At 38.3% G+C, this 17,166-nt stretch overlaps 1 protein-coding gene across 1 annotated transcript in view; it reads left to right on the top strand.

Moving 5' to 3' along the window:
* The window catches only part of LOC136883362 (uncharacterized), a 66,900-nt gene that overhangs the window by 8,314 nt on the left and 41,420 nt on the right, over window positions 1–17,166 (top strand). Inside the window, exon 3 of the mRNA XM_068229619.1 lies at window positions 16,721–16,806. Within this exon, the coding sequence (XP_068085720.1) occupies window positions 16,721–16,806 (86 nt within the window). The remainder of the gene's footprint in view (window positions 1–16,720; window positions 16,807–17,166) is intronic.

Genomic DNA, 17,166 nt, shown 5'->3' on the forward strand with positions numbered 1-17,166 from the left:
ACCCCAGAATCACTAGAAAAATCGAAAATTCTCAAAATTCCCCAAAGGGGACATGATGGGGGGCTTCAAATTTTGGGCTAAGCATAAGAACACAGTCGTATAATTTTTCCAAAGCAACAACCTATCGGTTTCGTGGACTAAAAAAAATTTGTGATTTTCCTAATGTTTATCCCCCTTACCCCCAAATCAAGATCACGGCACAATCTGCCAGACGAGCTAGAAAATTTGAAATTTGCCAAAATTATAGCTTTTAGCCTTTATCCAACGGAAAAATTCTAAGATGTTCAAATTTTTCACTTTTTACCTGCAAAAATATCGAAATATGGAGGCAATTTTAATGACTGTGCAGACATTCCTTTTGAGCTATTTGTTGGCTAAACAGTAAGTTGTATCACAAAATGGATGGTACAATCTCCGTTCAATTGGAGTGATCTACAACTTTGGTCCTATGACATTTTGTCGTATCTCTCTCCCTTATACGTTAGATTTGGCTGTATTTCTGGATTGTTCATAAATTTGGTGATTTTTACATGCATATTTCATTGTTTGACACACTTATAGGAAAGATAGAGTCATCAAGTTTGGTGCGCACAATGGCACAATCAAACGCCATTCTACCTTATACATAAGTATGCAAAAAATAATGTAAAGCATTAAAAATGTACTCAAATTTCACGCTATTCAAAGTTTTGAACTCAATTTAATCCATAAATTTGGGAGACATGAGAAAATATTTTTAGAACCAAACATGTAGAAGGATAAAGGGGGCGCAGATGGTGCAAACTGTTTGTTAATATGATGTACCATTTAGGAGTAGTGAACCTCGAATTGGAGGGCTGCACTTTAATAAATTTAATAAAATCTCAATTACCGCACGTAAATTAATTTATTTAGAAATTCGTATACGATGTAAAAAACCATGGCAAAGCCCGGGCATTTGCTAGTTTCATTGAATATTGTGTTCTATCAATATTGCCACTTCTCTCTTTACAGCCCTTGTAAAATGAGAGAGAGGTTCCTTTAATTCAGCTAGGTGAATTAATGCAGGTCAAACTAAGAGTGTGGCTTGTAGGCTTATACTTATATTTGGAGTTGGAGTATATTTGAAAAGTTAAATGGAAATACAAAACTGAATTAACTATAGTAGAATAGTTACTGAGACAAAGTATTATTAAAAAATGAAGAAATAGAGGATCTGAATAAATATATTTTTAAATAACCATGCTTTTTCGTTTAGTGATAATAATTTTGTATTTCTTAAACTAGGGCCAACAGGTAATGTTTTGAATTCTATTAAAATAGTTGGTCTTATATTCTATCTATATATAGGCTTACACATGAATTTCATAACTGTGTACTCCTACACAAGGCCACACATAGGTCAGCCGAGCCAGTGAGAGATAGGCAAAGGAGTAAGAACTCGGACACTTCTATTATTATTATTATTATTATTATTATTATTATTATTATTATTATTATTATTATTATTATTATTATTATTATTATTATTATTATTATTATTATTATTATTATTATTATTATTATTATAGGTGCAATGAGTATGGAATGAAAATTAGCCTTTTGAAGAATAAATTGATGTCAGTAGATACGAAATTAAACAGAATTGGATGTCAGATTGGTGATACAAAGCTGGAACAGGAAGATAATTTCAAGTATTTAGGTTGTCTGTTCTCCCAGGATGGTAATATATTAAGTGAGATTGAATCAAGGTGTAGTAAAGCTAATGCAGTAAGCTCGCATTTGCGATCAACAGTATTCTGCAAGAAGGAAGTCAGCTCCTGGACGAAACTATCGGTCAGTTTTCAGACCAACTTTGCAAAAGCTGGGTGGACTCAGGATATCTTATTCATAAGTTAGAAGTAACAGACACGAAAATAGCGAGAATGATTGCTGGTACAATCAGGTGGGAACAATGGCAGGAGGGTACTATGAATGATGAGATAAGGGCTAAGTTAGGAATGAACTTGATGTACGCATAAACCGGCTTCGGTGGTGGGGTCATGTGAGGTGAATGGAGGAGATAGGTTACCGAGGAGAATAATTGATTCTGTTATGGAGGGTAAAAGAAGTGGAGGGAGCCCAAGACGACGATGGTTAGACTCATTTTCTAACGATTTAAAGATAAAAGATATAGAACTAAATGAGGCCACAGCACTAGTTGCAAATAGAGGATTGTGGCGACGTTTAGTAAATTCAGAGAGGTTTGCAGACTGAACGCTGAAAGGCATAACAGTCCTTAATGATTATGTATGTGTGTTTGAGTCATCAGTCCATAGACTGGTTTGATGCAGCTCTCCATGTCACCCTATCCTGTGCTAACATTTTCATTTCTACATAACTATTGCATCCTACATCTGCTCTAATCTGTTTGTCATATTCATACCTTGGTCTACCCCTACCGTTCTTACCACCTACACTTCCTTCAAAAACCAACTGAACAAGTCCTGTGTGTCTTAAGATGTGTCCAATCATTTTATCTCTTCTTCTCGTCAAATTTAGCCAAATCGATCTCCTCTCACCAATTCGATTCAGTATCTCTTCATTCCTGATTCGATCTATCCATCTCACCTTCAGCATTCTTCTGTAACACCACATTTCAAAAGCTTCTATTCTCTTTCTTTCTGAGCTAGTTATCGTCCATCTTTCACTTCCATACAATGCCACGCTCCACACAAAAGTCTTCAAAAACATCTTTATAATTCCGATATCAATGTTTGAAGTGAGTAAATTTCTTTTCTTAAGAAAGCTCTACCTTGCTTGTGCTAGTCTGCATTTTATGTCCTCCTTACTTCTGCCATCGTTAGTTATTTTACTACCCAAGTAAGAATATTCATCTACTTCCTTTAAGACTTCATTTCCTAATGTAATATTTCCCACGTCACCTGTCTTCGTTCGACTGCACTCCATTACTTTTGTTTTGGACAGGTTGTAGATAATTCTTCGTTCTCGGTATCTGATTCTATCATCTTCAGAATCATAAATAGCTTGTTCCAATCAACATAATCGAATGCCTTTTCTAGATCTACAAATGCCATGTATGTGGGCTTGTCCTTCTTGATTATGTATGTATGTTGTTATTATTATTATTATTATTATGATTATTATGATTATTATTATTATTATTATTATTATTATTATTATTATTATTATTATTATTATTATTATTATTATTATTATTATTATTCACAAACTTCATTCTTACCAATTTTTTCTAATATTTTCTTTTTCTTTCTAGATTTCTCTTACCTTTAAACTACTCTATAACATACAGAACCATTAGACCAACCCAGCAATTCAACTTTTTCATTTTGAGAGCATTTTCTACTGATTCAGCTTATTTCTAACTTAATATCAGAACATCAAGAATAATAACTCATCAGCTAAGTAGTGGACTATCGACCAGTGTTTTTAATTGAGTATTAGCTGTTACCCGTAGCTTTGCTCTCATGAATTTCATAATTCGACAAAAGTAATTGTTCCTCCGTACTGCATTAAGACATTATCTGTAAATCCCTAAAATACAAAAAACCCACTGAAAAATTGAAATTCATTTACCCCAGTACCTCTTTGTAAATCATGTTTTTGGTATTGCTTTTCGGGGCTAAGATGACCAGGCTTCTGGTAGAGCTAACTCTGAAACATGCAACATAGAACTGTAGAGAAACAGACATCTCTCAAGTTGAAAAAAAAAAAGGGAAAAAAATGAGGAGATTCCAAATACCAATTTCCACTTCTGTAACATCTTCAGTTTTTGAGATAGAAGTTCTCCCGCACCTATGTGGCTATTCCAAAAACAAAAAATATGTGTTCCTTCATTTTTAAAGGAGATTCCAAGTACTAATTTTCACGTCTGTGACTTGTTCAGTTTTTGAGATAAATGTATCATCATAAAAACTATTCATCTCCTTCTTCACATCTTTCACCCCCACCCCCACCCCAACAGGTTTTCCAAAATCAAGAAAAGGCATGTTTATTTATTTTTAAAGTAGATTCCAAATACTAATTTTCACATTTGCAACATCTTCAGTTTTTGAGATGTAAGTTCTGCCCACTTAAGTGGCTTTTCCAAAAACAAAAAGTTCATGTTCTTTTATTTTTAAAGGATATTTCAAATACCTTATTTCACATCTGTAATATCTTCAGTTTTTGAGATATAACTACCTCATAAAAGAATGCAACTTCTTCTTCACTTCTTTTCACTCCACCACTCCACTAAGTGTACTAGGAGATCCCAAATAACAGTTTTCACACCTGTAACATCTTCAGTTTTTTGAGATAAAAAGGATTCAACCCCTTATTCAGTCCTTTCCACCCCCCTTAGGTGGATTTTTCAAAAACAAAACAGTTTGTGTTTCTTTACTTTTAAAGCAGATTCCAAATACCAATGTTTACATCTGAAACATGTAAAGTCTTTGAGATGTACGCACTTTAAAAATTCACCCACTTTTTCACTTCCTTTCAACCTCCCTTAAGTGGATTTTCTGGAAACGAAAAACATATATTTCTTTATTTTTGCAGGAGATTCCAGATACTGGTACCAAGTTTTACATCTATAACATGTTATGTTATTGAGATATACTCATTTTAAAAAACTCATCCCCTTTTCCTCTTCTCTGCATCCCTTAAATGGATTTTCTGAAAACCAGAAACTATGTGTTTCTTTATTTTTACAGGAGATTCCATGTACTAATTTTCACATCTGTAACAACTTTATTTCTTGAGATATAAGTATCCTCCTAAAAAGTATTCAACCCCTTTTCACTTCTTTTTTACCCCCATCAATGAGATTTTCTGAAAACAAAAAAATAAATGTTTCTTTATTTCAAAGGAGATTCCAAATATCAATGTTCAAGTCTTTAAACGGTTAAGTTTTTGAGATATAGATATACTCACTTTTAAAATTCATCCCCTCCCCCTGTTTATCCCCTTACTGATGCAATATCCAACAATCCTTTCTTAGTGAACACCTATACTGTAAAATAAATATATCCTTAAAATTTCATTTCTTTAAATTCAATAGTTTTGGTTTGGTGATGATGAGTCAATCAGGATATGTTATTTATATAGATTTAACAAGGTCCAAAAAACTACCATCATGATCCATAAAACAATGCAACTCATATTAACTTTATAATCTTCTCTGTAGACATAACATTTTATTTATAAATACACATTTTAAGTAGGCCTGTTGAAGTGTATACTGGTATTTTTAATTGTGGCATTTGACTGAGTTCTTATTGTATAACTCGAGAAAGCATGGGTTACATCTGAATGGTAATGGAAAAGCAACTCTCTGTAGACAAATTGCTACAATTATCAACAGAGATTTGCAAACTAATCTGTACTTAAGAAAACCCATACCACTAAACTGGCACATACAGGGAAACTTGCCAGAAAACCCAGACCCTTAAATCAAGATCTATGTACAAGGATCTGGGTTCCAGGGAGGTTCTCAACTCACGAGTCAAACGTTACCCAATTGCAACAGTCAAGTTTTAGCGAGGAAGGAGGTCTGAGATTGTTCTCGGTAAACTGTCAGAGTGTAGTAAATAAACAATTAAAATTCAGTACATTGATGGACTCTTATGAGACGGATGTGGTGATAGGAGTGGATTCGTGGTTGAGAGAAGGGGTGGGTAATACAGAAGTATTTCCAGAAGGGTATACAGTCTATCGTAGAGACCGAGGAGATAAAAAGGGAGGGGGGAGGGTATTTATTCTGGCGAAGGAAACTTATTGTTCACGTGAATGGTTTAGTAATGAAAGGGATGAAATATTAGGGATAAAATTAGTTTGTGATAATATGAAGGAGGTGGGAATTATAGGAACATATAGGCCTGGAAGAGAGGAAAGAGACATGGAAATATTTGAAAAAATAATAGATTATACTCATAAAAACAATAATGATACGGTAATAATTGGGGGAGATCTAAACTTGCCTGAAGTTGAATGGAATGGAGCTGCAAGTGAAGCCCATGAACAGAAACTGGCAAATAAGTTAATTTGGGAGGGAGGATTTACACAAGTAGTACAAGAACCAACTCGTCTCAATAACTTGCTAGATGTATTCTTGGTTAAACCATGGGAAATTGTTGATAAAACTTAGGTAATTGAAGGAATAGGTGACCATAAGGCTGTAATAATGGATGTAGGACTCGTACCAAAAATGCTTAATAAGAGGGTCACAAAAGACAAGAAATTATACAGAAAAACTAAAGTTGATGAATTTGGGACTTACCTTAAATCACAATTCAGTTGTTGGATAAGTGAAGGGAATAATGTGGATACACTTTGGGCTAAATTTAAAGGAATCATTTGGGAAGGAGAGAAGAGATTTATACCTGTTAAGAAGGGTAAAATGACCTCAGACCCTGTTTATTATACAAGGGAAATAAGAAAATTAAAAAGAAAATGTAGAATAGTAAACAGGAAAATCAAAGAGGGTAGGAAGAATAGAGAAACTAGAAAAAAGCTAATGAGGGAACTGAATAGAGTGAAAAAGGAAGCAAAAGAGAATTATATGAATGGCATTCTTCAAGAGGGTAATGACCACAAAGGGAAATGGAAAAAGCTGTATTCATATACACTGACTGACAGAGCAAATGCAACACCAAGAAGGAGTGGTCAGAACTTTATGCCAATTGCAGGGTAGACTGACGTCACTGAGGTATGCTCATGATGTGAAATGCGCCGCTGTGCTGCGCACGTAGCGAACGATAAATGGGACACGGCGTTGGCGAATGGCCCACTTCGTACCGTGATTTCTCAGCCGACAGTCATTGTAGAACGTGTTGTCGTGTGCCACAGGACACGTGTATAGCTAAGAATGCCAGGCCGCCGTCAACGGAGGCATTTCCAGCAGACAGACGACTTTACGAGGGGTATGGTGATCGGGCTGAGAAGGGCAGGTTGGTCGCTTCTTCAAATCGCAGCCGATACCCATAGGGATGTGTCCACGGTGCAGCGCCTGTGGCGAAGATGGTTGGCGCAGGGACATGTGGCACGTGCGAGGGGTCCAGGCGCAGCCCGAGTGACGTCAGCACGCGAGGATCGGCGCATCCGCCGCCAAGCGGTGGCAGCCCCGCACGCCACGTCAACCGCCATTCTTCAGCATGTGCAAGACACCCTGGCTGTTCCAATATCGACCAGAACAATTTCCCGTCGATTGGTTGAAGGAGGCCTGCACTCCCGGTGTCCGCTCAGAAGACTACCATTGACTCCACAGCATAGACGTGCACGCCTGGCATGGTGCCGGGCTAGAGCGACTTGGATGAGGGAATGGCGGAACGTCGTGTTCTCCGATGAGTCGCGCTTCTGTTCTGTCAGTGATAGTCACCGCAGACGAGTGTGGCGTCGGCGTGGAGAAAGGTCAAATCCGGCAGTAACTGTGGAGCGCCCTACCGCTAGACAACGCGGCATCATGGTTTGGGGCGCTATTGCGTATGATTCCACGTCACCTCTAGTGCGTATTCAAGGCACGTTAAATGCCCACCGCTACGTGCAGCATGTGCTGCGGCCGGTGGCACTCCCGTACCTTCAGGGACTGCCCAATGCTCTGTTTCAGCAGGATAATGCCCGCCCACATACTGCTCGCATCTCCCAACAGGCTCTACGAGGTGTACAGATGCTTCCGTGGCCAGCGTACTCTCCGGATCTCTCACCAATCGAACACGTGTGGGATCTTATTGGACGCCGTTTGCAAACTCTGCCCCAGCCTCGTACGGACGACAGACTGTGGCAAATGGTTGACAGAGAATGGAGAACCATCCCTCAGGACACCATCCGCACTCTTATTGACTCTGTACCTCGACGTGTTTCTGCGTGCATCGCCGCTCGCGGTGGTCCTACATCCTACTGAGTCGATGCCGTGCGCATTGTGTAACCTGCATATCGGTTTGAAATAAACATCAATTATTCATCCATGCCGTCTCTGTTTTTTCCCCAACTTTCATCCCTTTCGAACCACTCCTTCTTGGTGTTGCATTTGCTCTGTCAGTCAGTGTATTAGGAATCAAAAAGGAAAAGTAATCCAAATTCCTAAAATGGTAGGAGAAGGGGGTGAACACTATTTAACAGATACTGAGAAAGCAAACCTCTTTAGTAGGGAATTCAGAGATTCAGTAGAAGATTGTCAGGACTTGGAAACCATAACAGAAGATAGAGAGGGAGAGACACACAGGGAAAAAAGAAGCCTCTCATTCAGAAATGAAGATATTTTCAGAGAAATCCAACTGCTTCAGCAAGGAAAAGCAGCAGGAAGTGATCAAATTACTGGGGAGGTATTAAAGACAATGGGGTGGTATATAGTGCCTTATTTAAAATTTCTCTTTGACTATGTCATAAATAATAGTGTAATACCAAGGAGCAGGTAGCAGGTAGGACAGGTAGCAGGTAGGGACCCTCTTCGGAGGCAGCCCTACCCAGGGAATGGCGCCCCTGCCTATGTGAGTCCCAGAGCACACTGACCCGGTGTGTAACATCTGGTATGGGTCCCAGCTCAGGGTTACGAGTGAAGACCTTAACGGCATCTACGGCGGAGAAGGTGGACTTCGGTATGGCAGAGATGGCGGAAGGGGCATACCCGTAGCGTCTGTACTCCAGAGGAGCAGCTACGAAAGGCGTCTGTCTCCATGTTAGGGGCGGCCTAATTTTGAACCTGGCAGTAGGTATAAAATGCCTTTGGGTGTGGCAAGCCCATCGTAACAATAGCCTATATGGACAAAGCAGATATGGTGCATCGGAAAAGGTTAGGGCGTCCCCTGCTAAAAGCGACGCGCAGCTCTTCAGGTGCTGGGGGAACTGTGAAAAATGGGCAACCAGCACCAAACAACATCAAAATTGCAACAGTTAATGTACTGACACTGACGGGAAAGACAGAAGAACTGGTTGACTTCATGATAGAAAAAGATTTAGCCATACTTGGACTGTGCGAGACCAAGAAGAGGGGTACAGGGGAGATCCCTCTGAGAGAAGGATACAGGCTGTATTACAGCGGAGGACCTGAAGCAAAAAATGGAGTGGCCATCATACTTAGAAGAGAAATCCAAGAATATCTGGAATATACAAAGTACCTCAGCGATAGGATGATGATGATGAGAATCCAGTTTGAAAATGGCGTGAAAGATCTATTTCAGTTGTATTCCCCACAAACTGGTTGCATAGATGAACATCTAGAGGACTTCTTAGAGGAAGTGGAGAGACAGATAGAAGATAAGGAAGTACTATTGATGGGAGATCTAAATGCACAAGTTGGAATGGAAAGACAAGGAAAGGAAGATGTTGTAGGGCCCTTTGGATATGGAAATGTAAATCCAGAAGGCGAGTTGTTGGTGGATTTTTGCATGAGGAATCAAATGATTGTTGGAAACACCTGGTTTAGGAAGAAGAACAGTCAGAAGATTACAAGGTATGGTTGGGGAGACAGACAAACAAAGACCATGATTGATTATATAATCATAGAGAAAGAACACCGGAAGAACCTTGTAGATGTAACAGCCATGCCTGAAGAAGCCTTTGGTGAAGATCATAGAGTTGTGATAGGAAAATTGAAAGTTGGAAACATTGAAAATCCCCACTTAAGAAGAGAGAAAAGAATTAAAGTATGGAAGTTGAAGGAGAAAAGCATACAAGAAGAATTTCAAAGGGAAATAATACCCTTGGTACCCAGGACAGAGGTGGGGAATGTTGAAGAGGAATGGAAAAGTTTTAAGGAAGCACTGGTTGGATAAGCAGAAAAGATGTGTGGTAGAACATCAGGAAATGTGAAAGACAAAGAAACACACTGGTGGAATGATGGGGTAAAGATTAAAGTGAAGGAAAAGAAAATGGCATGGAAAGCATGGAAAACATCTCAGACTGAAGAAAGTAGAAGAAAATATGTGGAGGCAAAGAATTTGGCCAAGAAAGTAGTGGAGGAAGAAAAGAGGAAAAGCTGGGCCTTATTCACACAGAAATTGAGAGATGATACGCAGGGCAGCAAGAAATTACTGTATGGTATCTTAAGAAACAAAAAGAGAGATCAAGTAAACACCAGATTTGTGAAGGATGAAGGTGGCATAATTTTAACAAAACCACAAGAAATAAGAAAGAGATGGAGAGAGTATTTTCAGAAACTGCTGAACATAAGAACGGATGACAGTCATTCAATGGACGACCAGGAAAGGCAATTAGTTGATGAAGAAATGGATAAAGAAATTACAATGAATGAAATTGAAATGGCATAAGAAAGATGAAGAATGGAGAAACTGCTGGAATAGATGAAATTTCAGTGGAGATGATAAAGGCAGCTGGAGCTGTAGGCCTGCAGTGGACATATCGGATTCTCAGGAATGTCTGGGAGAATAAGGAGGTCCCTGAGGGTTGGCAAAAAGGAATAATCATCCCAATTTTCAAGAAAGGTGATAAGAAAGTTTTGAAGAACTACAGGGGAATTACTCTAATATCCCATGTTGCTAAGATAATGGAAAGGATACTGGAAAGTAGAATAAGGTTGAGGGTTGAGAAGCAGATACAGGAAAATCAGTTTGGTTTCAGAAGTGGAAGGTCAACAATAGAGCCCATTTTCATTATGAGACAACTAATGGAAAAGCATTGGGAGTACTGGAATGATATGGTGATGACATTCATTGATATTGAAAAGGCATATGACAGTGTCCCCAGGAAGAAAGTTTGGGACAGTCTGGTGCAAAAAGGAGATCATGGCATTGTATAAGAAATGTTGTAGTTGCGTGCAAACACAAGTTGGCAGGACAAGTTGGTTCAAAATAACTAGTGGGCTGAGACAGGGAAGTGTTCTATTACCAATCCTGTTTACAATAGTAATGGATGACATCATGACAACAGCAAAAGCAGCATATGGAGGAAGAGAAATGAACATGATGTTATTTGCAGATGATATTGTGATTTGGGGAGAAGAGGATATGAAGGTTCAAGAACAGTTGAATGTGGTGAATGGGAAGATTGAAGAATGTGGATTGAAAGTAAGTGTAGAAAAGAGTAAAACTCTTGTTATGACTAGAGGGGAGAAAGAAGGGAAAGGTCAGATTAGACTTGCAGACAAGCCCCTGGAAGTAGTGGAAACGTTTAAATACCTGGGGAGTGAAGTAATGGAGAATGCTCGACTGGATACTGAGATTAGTAAAAGGATTCAAGCTGGAAGTTGTTTCTATCATAGTGTAAAAAACATGTTATGGGAAAAAGATGTGCCAATGGAAGCAAAGGATACTATGTACAAGATGTATTACGTACCCATAACAACTTACGGAGCAGAAACTTGGACAATGACAAAGAAGGATGAGAGTCGAATACAGGCAGCCGAAATGAAATTCTTGAGGAGTATGATACAGAAGAGTAGAAGAGACAAAATAAGGAATGAGAAAATCCAGGAAGAAATTGGAGTGGAAAGAATGAATGATAGAATAGAGAAGAGCCGACTAAGATGATTTGGGCACATAAAGCGAATGAGCGACGAAAGAATGCCAAAAAAGGTAATGGAAATGCAAATCCAAGGAAGGAGAGGCCATGGACGACCACGATTGAGATGGAAGGATACCATCCAACGCAGCATTATAGAAAGAAACCTGGACTGGGACACAGTGTTGGAGGAGGAGTGGTGGAAAGACCGAAGAAAGTGGAGAGGAACCATATTTGCCCCTACCCGGCTACAGCTGGATAAAGGGAAATGATGATGATGATGAATACCAAAGGAATGGAAGGAATCTATAATAATACCAATTTATAAAGGAAAGGGTGATAATAGGAAACCAGAGAACTACAGACCAATCAGCCTGACAAGTATAGTTTGTAAAATACTGGAGAGTTTGATAGCAAAGTACATCAGAGGGATATGTGATGATAAAAATTGGTTCATGAGGAGCCAGTATGGATTTAGAAAGAAATTTTCTTGCGAGGCACAACTGGTGGGATTTCAGCAGGACATATCAGATCAGTTGGATTCAGGAGGCCAGTTAGATTGCATAGCCATAGATCTTTCCAAAGCCTTTGATAGAGTGGAACATGGAATATTATTAAAGAAATTGGAGGGAATAGGATTGGACGTAAGGGTTATACGTTGGATAAGAACATTTCTAAATTCAAGGGTTCAGAAAGTCAAAGTAGGAAATAATATATCACACGAAGAGAAAGTTTGGAAGGGAATTGCACAGGGTAGTATAATCAGTCCACTACTTTTCTTAATATACACAAATGATTTAGGGATCAATATAACATCAAAAATAAGATTGTATGCAGATGACATAATTGTTTATAGGGAAATAAATAAAATTGAGGACTATTCATAATTACAAAGGGACCTTGAGAGTATCTAACAATGGGTTGAAGAAAATAATATGAAGGTTAATGGAGGCAAATCAACTGTAACAACATTTACAAACAGGAGCTTTAAAACTGAATTTGAATATACTTTGGATGAGGTAGTTATCCCAAAAGATGGGAAGTGCAAATACTTAGGTGTGAGATTTGAAAGTACTTTGCACTGGAAGGGTCATGTTAATGACATTGTTGGGAAAGCATACAGATTGTTACATGTCATAATGAGGCTACTTAAAGAATACAATGAAGAAATAAAAGAAAAAAGTTACTTAAGTATGGTTCGTCCACTATTGGAATATGCAAACAGTGTTTGGGATCCTCACCAAGAATACCTAATAAAAGAAATAGATAGTGTGCAGAGGAAAGCAGCAAGATTTGTAACAGGGGATTTCAGGAGAAACAGTAGTGTATCAGAAATGTTAGAGGAACTTGGGTGGGAAACTGTAAGTAAGAGAAGGGAGAAAACTAGACTTATAGGATTATATAGAGCCTATACAGGAGAAGAAGCATGGGGAGAAATTCGTGAGAGGCTTCAGTTGGAAAATAATTATATCAGCAGAATTGACCACAAGTACAAATTTAGAAGGAATTTTAGCAGTAGCGATTGGGGGTAAATTTTCATTCATTGGGAAGGGCGTGAAGGAGTGGAACAGTTTACCAGGGGTAGTGTTTGAACCTTTTCCAAAATCTGTACAGATATTCAAGAAGAGAATAAACAGCAACAGGGAAAATAAATGAAAAGTTAGAGGGCATTAGACCAGTGGAGGCTATTGTAAATAAAAAATGTGTGTGAAAAAATTAATTCCATCCCCTGGTCCATGAAGTTTGGACAGCCAAAGTAGGGGACTGCCTGTAGGGGTGAAGTACAGTGGGGACTTCGAGGGCATTGGGACCGCTACGGTAGCTGTGAAGGCCCTTCATGAACTCTGAAAAGTGGTGGCAAAAGGGGCTCTGGTTAAGACGCAGCAGGTCGTTATGCTACTTAGGTTCCAAAATGGGTATATAAAAAAAATTGTAAATAAATGCAATGTAAATTTTAATCTTATACCAGTTTCATAGTATTATTTGAAGTAATTCCACATACTGTATATGAGTTGACTATGTTTGTAAGTATAGGAGAAATTATAAATATAATTTTGTAAACAATATAAATTTATTAAAGATGATCTGTTTGTTTAATAGAAAAATTGTTAGCATAAATTGTGTATTATTGTATTCTAGAAAAATTTTCTTCTTCTCTTGTTAATTTAAAATTTAGTACTTGACAATAATGTATTTTAGTGTACCATTTGCCGCCAAGGTAGACACATCATTTGCAAATAAAGGGATTTTGATTTGATTTTGAACACTGCGTAGAGGATTGGAAGTGAATCCAGGCTTTTAGCATGCAAACTTGCTCTCGTACTATCTGCATCTCACAAGAAGTCATGGCAGCTTGTCAGTATGGCATGAGTAACAGATACAACACTAAGCTACAAACATTAGTCATGACTAGGTCGCGGATTTTAAAAAAATGCATATGTGCATATTTTTAACATTAGTGCATAAACAGGCATATTTTTCTCCTATATGTGATCGATTATCTAAGATTTCGGAATGAAATTAAAAATCTAATAAACTATAATCAAGTGAAAGTTGTAGTTAAATGTATTTTACTGCATGTGTTCGTGAAGCAAAATGCGCATTTGAATCTGAAACTGTATATAAAGATGTCAGTTTCATCCGTTGTGCATTATTCATCACTTTCGAAGGAGATGAAGGGCGTAAAAACTTGTGGTGCACCCCTATACGAATACCTTCAGTTAATTTGAAACACTGTTAGTTCTTTAAATAGTGTCCCTGGTGAAAATGGAGAAAATTTAAAAGGAAACTGAGTGTGGTGTTGGACTCAAACCTAGACCTGAAGAAATTTCAATCCATAAGCAAATGCATAAGTGGAATCAGGCAGTCTTTGCCAGAAGAACGTTCTGATCAGTCAGTGCACTGTACAAGTATTGACCAGTTACGTTACGTCTGCCGATGTAGAACAACCATTTTCAGTATATAATTAATTCTGTCCTACTGAGAAAGTTTGAAAAAATTGAAAACCTGTTGATAACCTACTGCCATGCATCATTCTGCAAGGAATGTAAACCAATTTAACATTGGGTTAAAATTAAATAATGCAATTGGTAAATGTATTTTGTTTTATTTTTAGTACATATTTTTGTGCATATTTACAGCATTTTTATTGCATATGTGCATGCATATTTTTGGAGTTTTTAGTTCATATGAATCCAGGCCCTGTCACGGCAGACAGTGTGAACTCTCTGAAACAGATGCATGTTCACTTTTAACTTGTTCATATGCAGTACTTGTAATTATAGCAGGCTAAATGTGTAACTAGAGCACAGTTGCGCTACCACTTTGAAGTTTCAGAACAGCACTTCATTTCGCAAGAGTAACCACGAACAGAACAGATGCTCACTATCAGGCCTTGAGTCTTGAGATAGGCACATGTGCGGCAGCCAGGAGGCTTCTCGTCTGATGACCATAGTATGCTGCCGACCAACATTCTGATGGTGAACAACCAATGGGACTCAAAATGTGGTGGGTGGTCTTACATTGACCTATTTTCACTGAGGCCTCCATGATATGCACTATCCATGTATCTTGGTAGGTGTGTTATTTACCAACTGATGAGCCCAACTTAGCACACTGGGGTGCAACTGGCAACCAGGAATGAGTTAGCTGGAAAATTTATAATGTTCAATAAGGGACCAACTACATTGGTACTATTTTCACTGAACACTCCAATCCATTTCCCCTTGCCTAACAAAGAAAAACGTGCTTTCACATCCAGAGCTAAAACTGATGATGGTGATTATTGTTTCAAGAAGAAGTACAACTGGACATTCATCCTCTATTAACACTAATGAGGAGGAAAATGGAAGAGGTCCAGTCATTTTAAGAATGATGCTATCAGCAAAAGAAAGACAAGGGCCATGAAGGGGATGAAAATTAATGTCTCCCTGGGTCTTGCAAACTTAATACCGGTGGGGGTCAAAAGAGAACAAGAATTGACCAAGGGAGGTCAGATAACAAAGATGAAGGCAAGGAGCCTGATGCAAGTTAAGTGTAACCAATGCCAGGCTCAGAGAGGACGTGTGGTTTCCAAGCCATGCTTTGATATCCGCTCTTGTTTGATGTGAAAATTGCAAACCACAGAAAACCATCTTCAGGACTGCCAACAGTGGGGTTCAAACCCAATATCTCCCGAATGCAAGCTGATAGCTACGCGAACCAAACCACGCAGCCACTCACTCAGTTCTTTGAAGCAAATGCTGGGGTTGTACCTTAATTAAGGTACAGTCTTCCTTTCCTTTCCACTCCTAGCCCTTTCCTATCCCACTGTCATCATGAGACCTGTATGTGATAGCTGCAGTTGCTTAAGTGCGGCCAGTATCCAGTATTCGGGAGATAGTAGGTTCGAACCCCACCGTCGGCAGCTCTGAAAATGGTTTTCTGTGGTTTCCCATTTTCACACCAGGCAAATGCTGGGGCTGTACCTTAATTAAGGCCATGGCCGCTTCCTTCCCACTCATAGCCCTTTCCTGTCCCATCGTCGCCGCAAGACCTATCTGTGTCGGTGCGACGTAAATCAACTACAAAAAAAAAAAAAAAGAAAGAAAGAAACCTGTCTGTATAAAGACGTTAAAAAAATTGTAAAATTTAAAAAGAAAAATGAAGAAAAGCTGAGGTCTCAGTCAGCAAAAAGAAAACTGAATATCCATAACTTGGTAACAGCTATTGGGTAATCAACCTACCAGTATTTCATAGGAACTTAGTTCTTTTTTAAATTTTTTAATTACTGCTGTACTGAGAATGCTATGAACATCATGAATATCATGGATGTATGGAAAGAAGACATTAATGTTCAAGAGAGTTTCTCATCCTTATATTACCTATGAATCCTGCAGTTCTTCAGATGGATCATTTGATGACATGAGAATAACTTAGAGAAAATTATTCTTCACAAGGTTAAAGTTCACACAAAGGATAGCAGCTGATCCAAGAATTAGTAGTAGACTGAAGTTCTTTTCATTTATTGTCATTTTTAAAATGTCATACCAATACAGAAAGGTCTTACAGCGACAATGGGATATGATAGAGCTAGGACTGGGACAGAAGTGTCTGTGGCCTTAATTTAAGTATAACTCTAGCATTTGAGCTGCCAGCTATGGACTTCAAACCCCCTACTCCTGAATGCAAGCTCGTAGCTACATAACCCAAATGAATGCCAACTTATTCGGTTTTGTTAGTTTGTTTAAAGCTTTTACAGTGATAATTTCCTAAATCCTTGAACTTAACATAGCATGCTTACTTCCAGAAAGCAGAGTGTTTCATCTGATCCTGTCCATTTCTGGTGCCCTCAACATGGTGCTCAGCTTACTGCTCGTGCATGGAGCTAAGAATGTGAGTGTCACTGGTCTTTATTTATTATTAGAACATAGAATTGTAAATGAAGGGAAGAGGAGGCTGCAAGGACTTGAAATGAATGATCATAACAAAGGTCTATTCCATAAACATATTAAATGTTCATTTCAATATTACTTAAAATAAAGTGTTCATCTAAATTTGTTATAATTTCAAATAACAAAATTTAATTTTCCAGAAGGTAACCATAATTTAATTTCAATGATCGCAAGTATTAAAGTGTTCATGCTCCTTCAGCTTTTTCAGTTGAAGGGCTTATTTTTGAAGTGATGTAACTCCACTCTTTTTTAATTTCAAGCTGAATATGCAAATGTATACCCATAATAGTACTTTATCATA

Source organism: Anabrus simplex, chromosome 11, assembly GCF_040414725.1.
Source record: "Anabrus simplex isolate iqAnaSimp1 chromosome 11, ASM4041472v1, whole genome shotgun sequence".
NCBI classification, from domain to species: domain Eukaryota; kingdom Metazoa; phylum Arthropoda; class Insecta; order Orthoptera; family Tettigoniidae; genus Anabrus; species Anabrus simplex.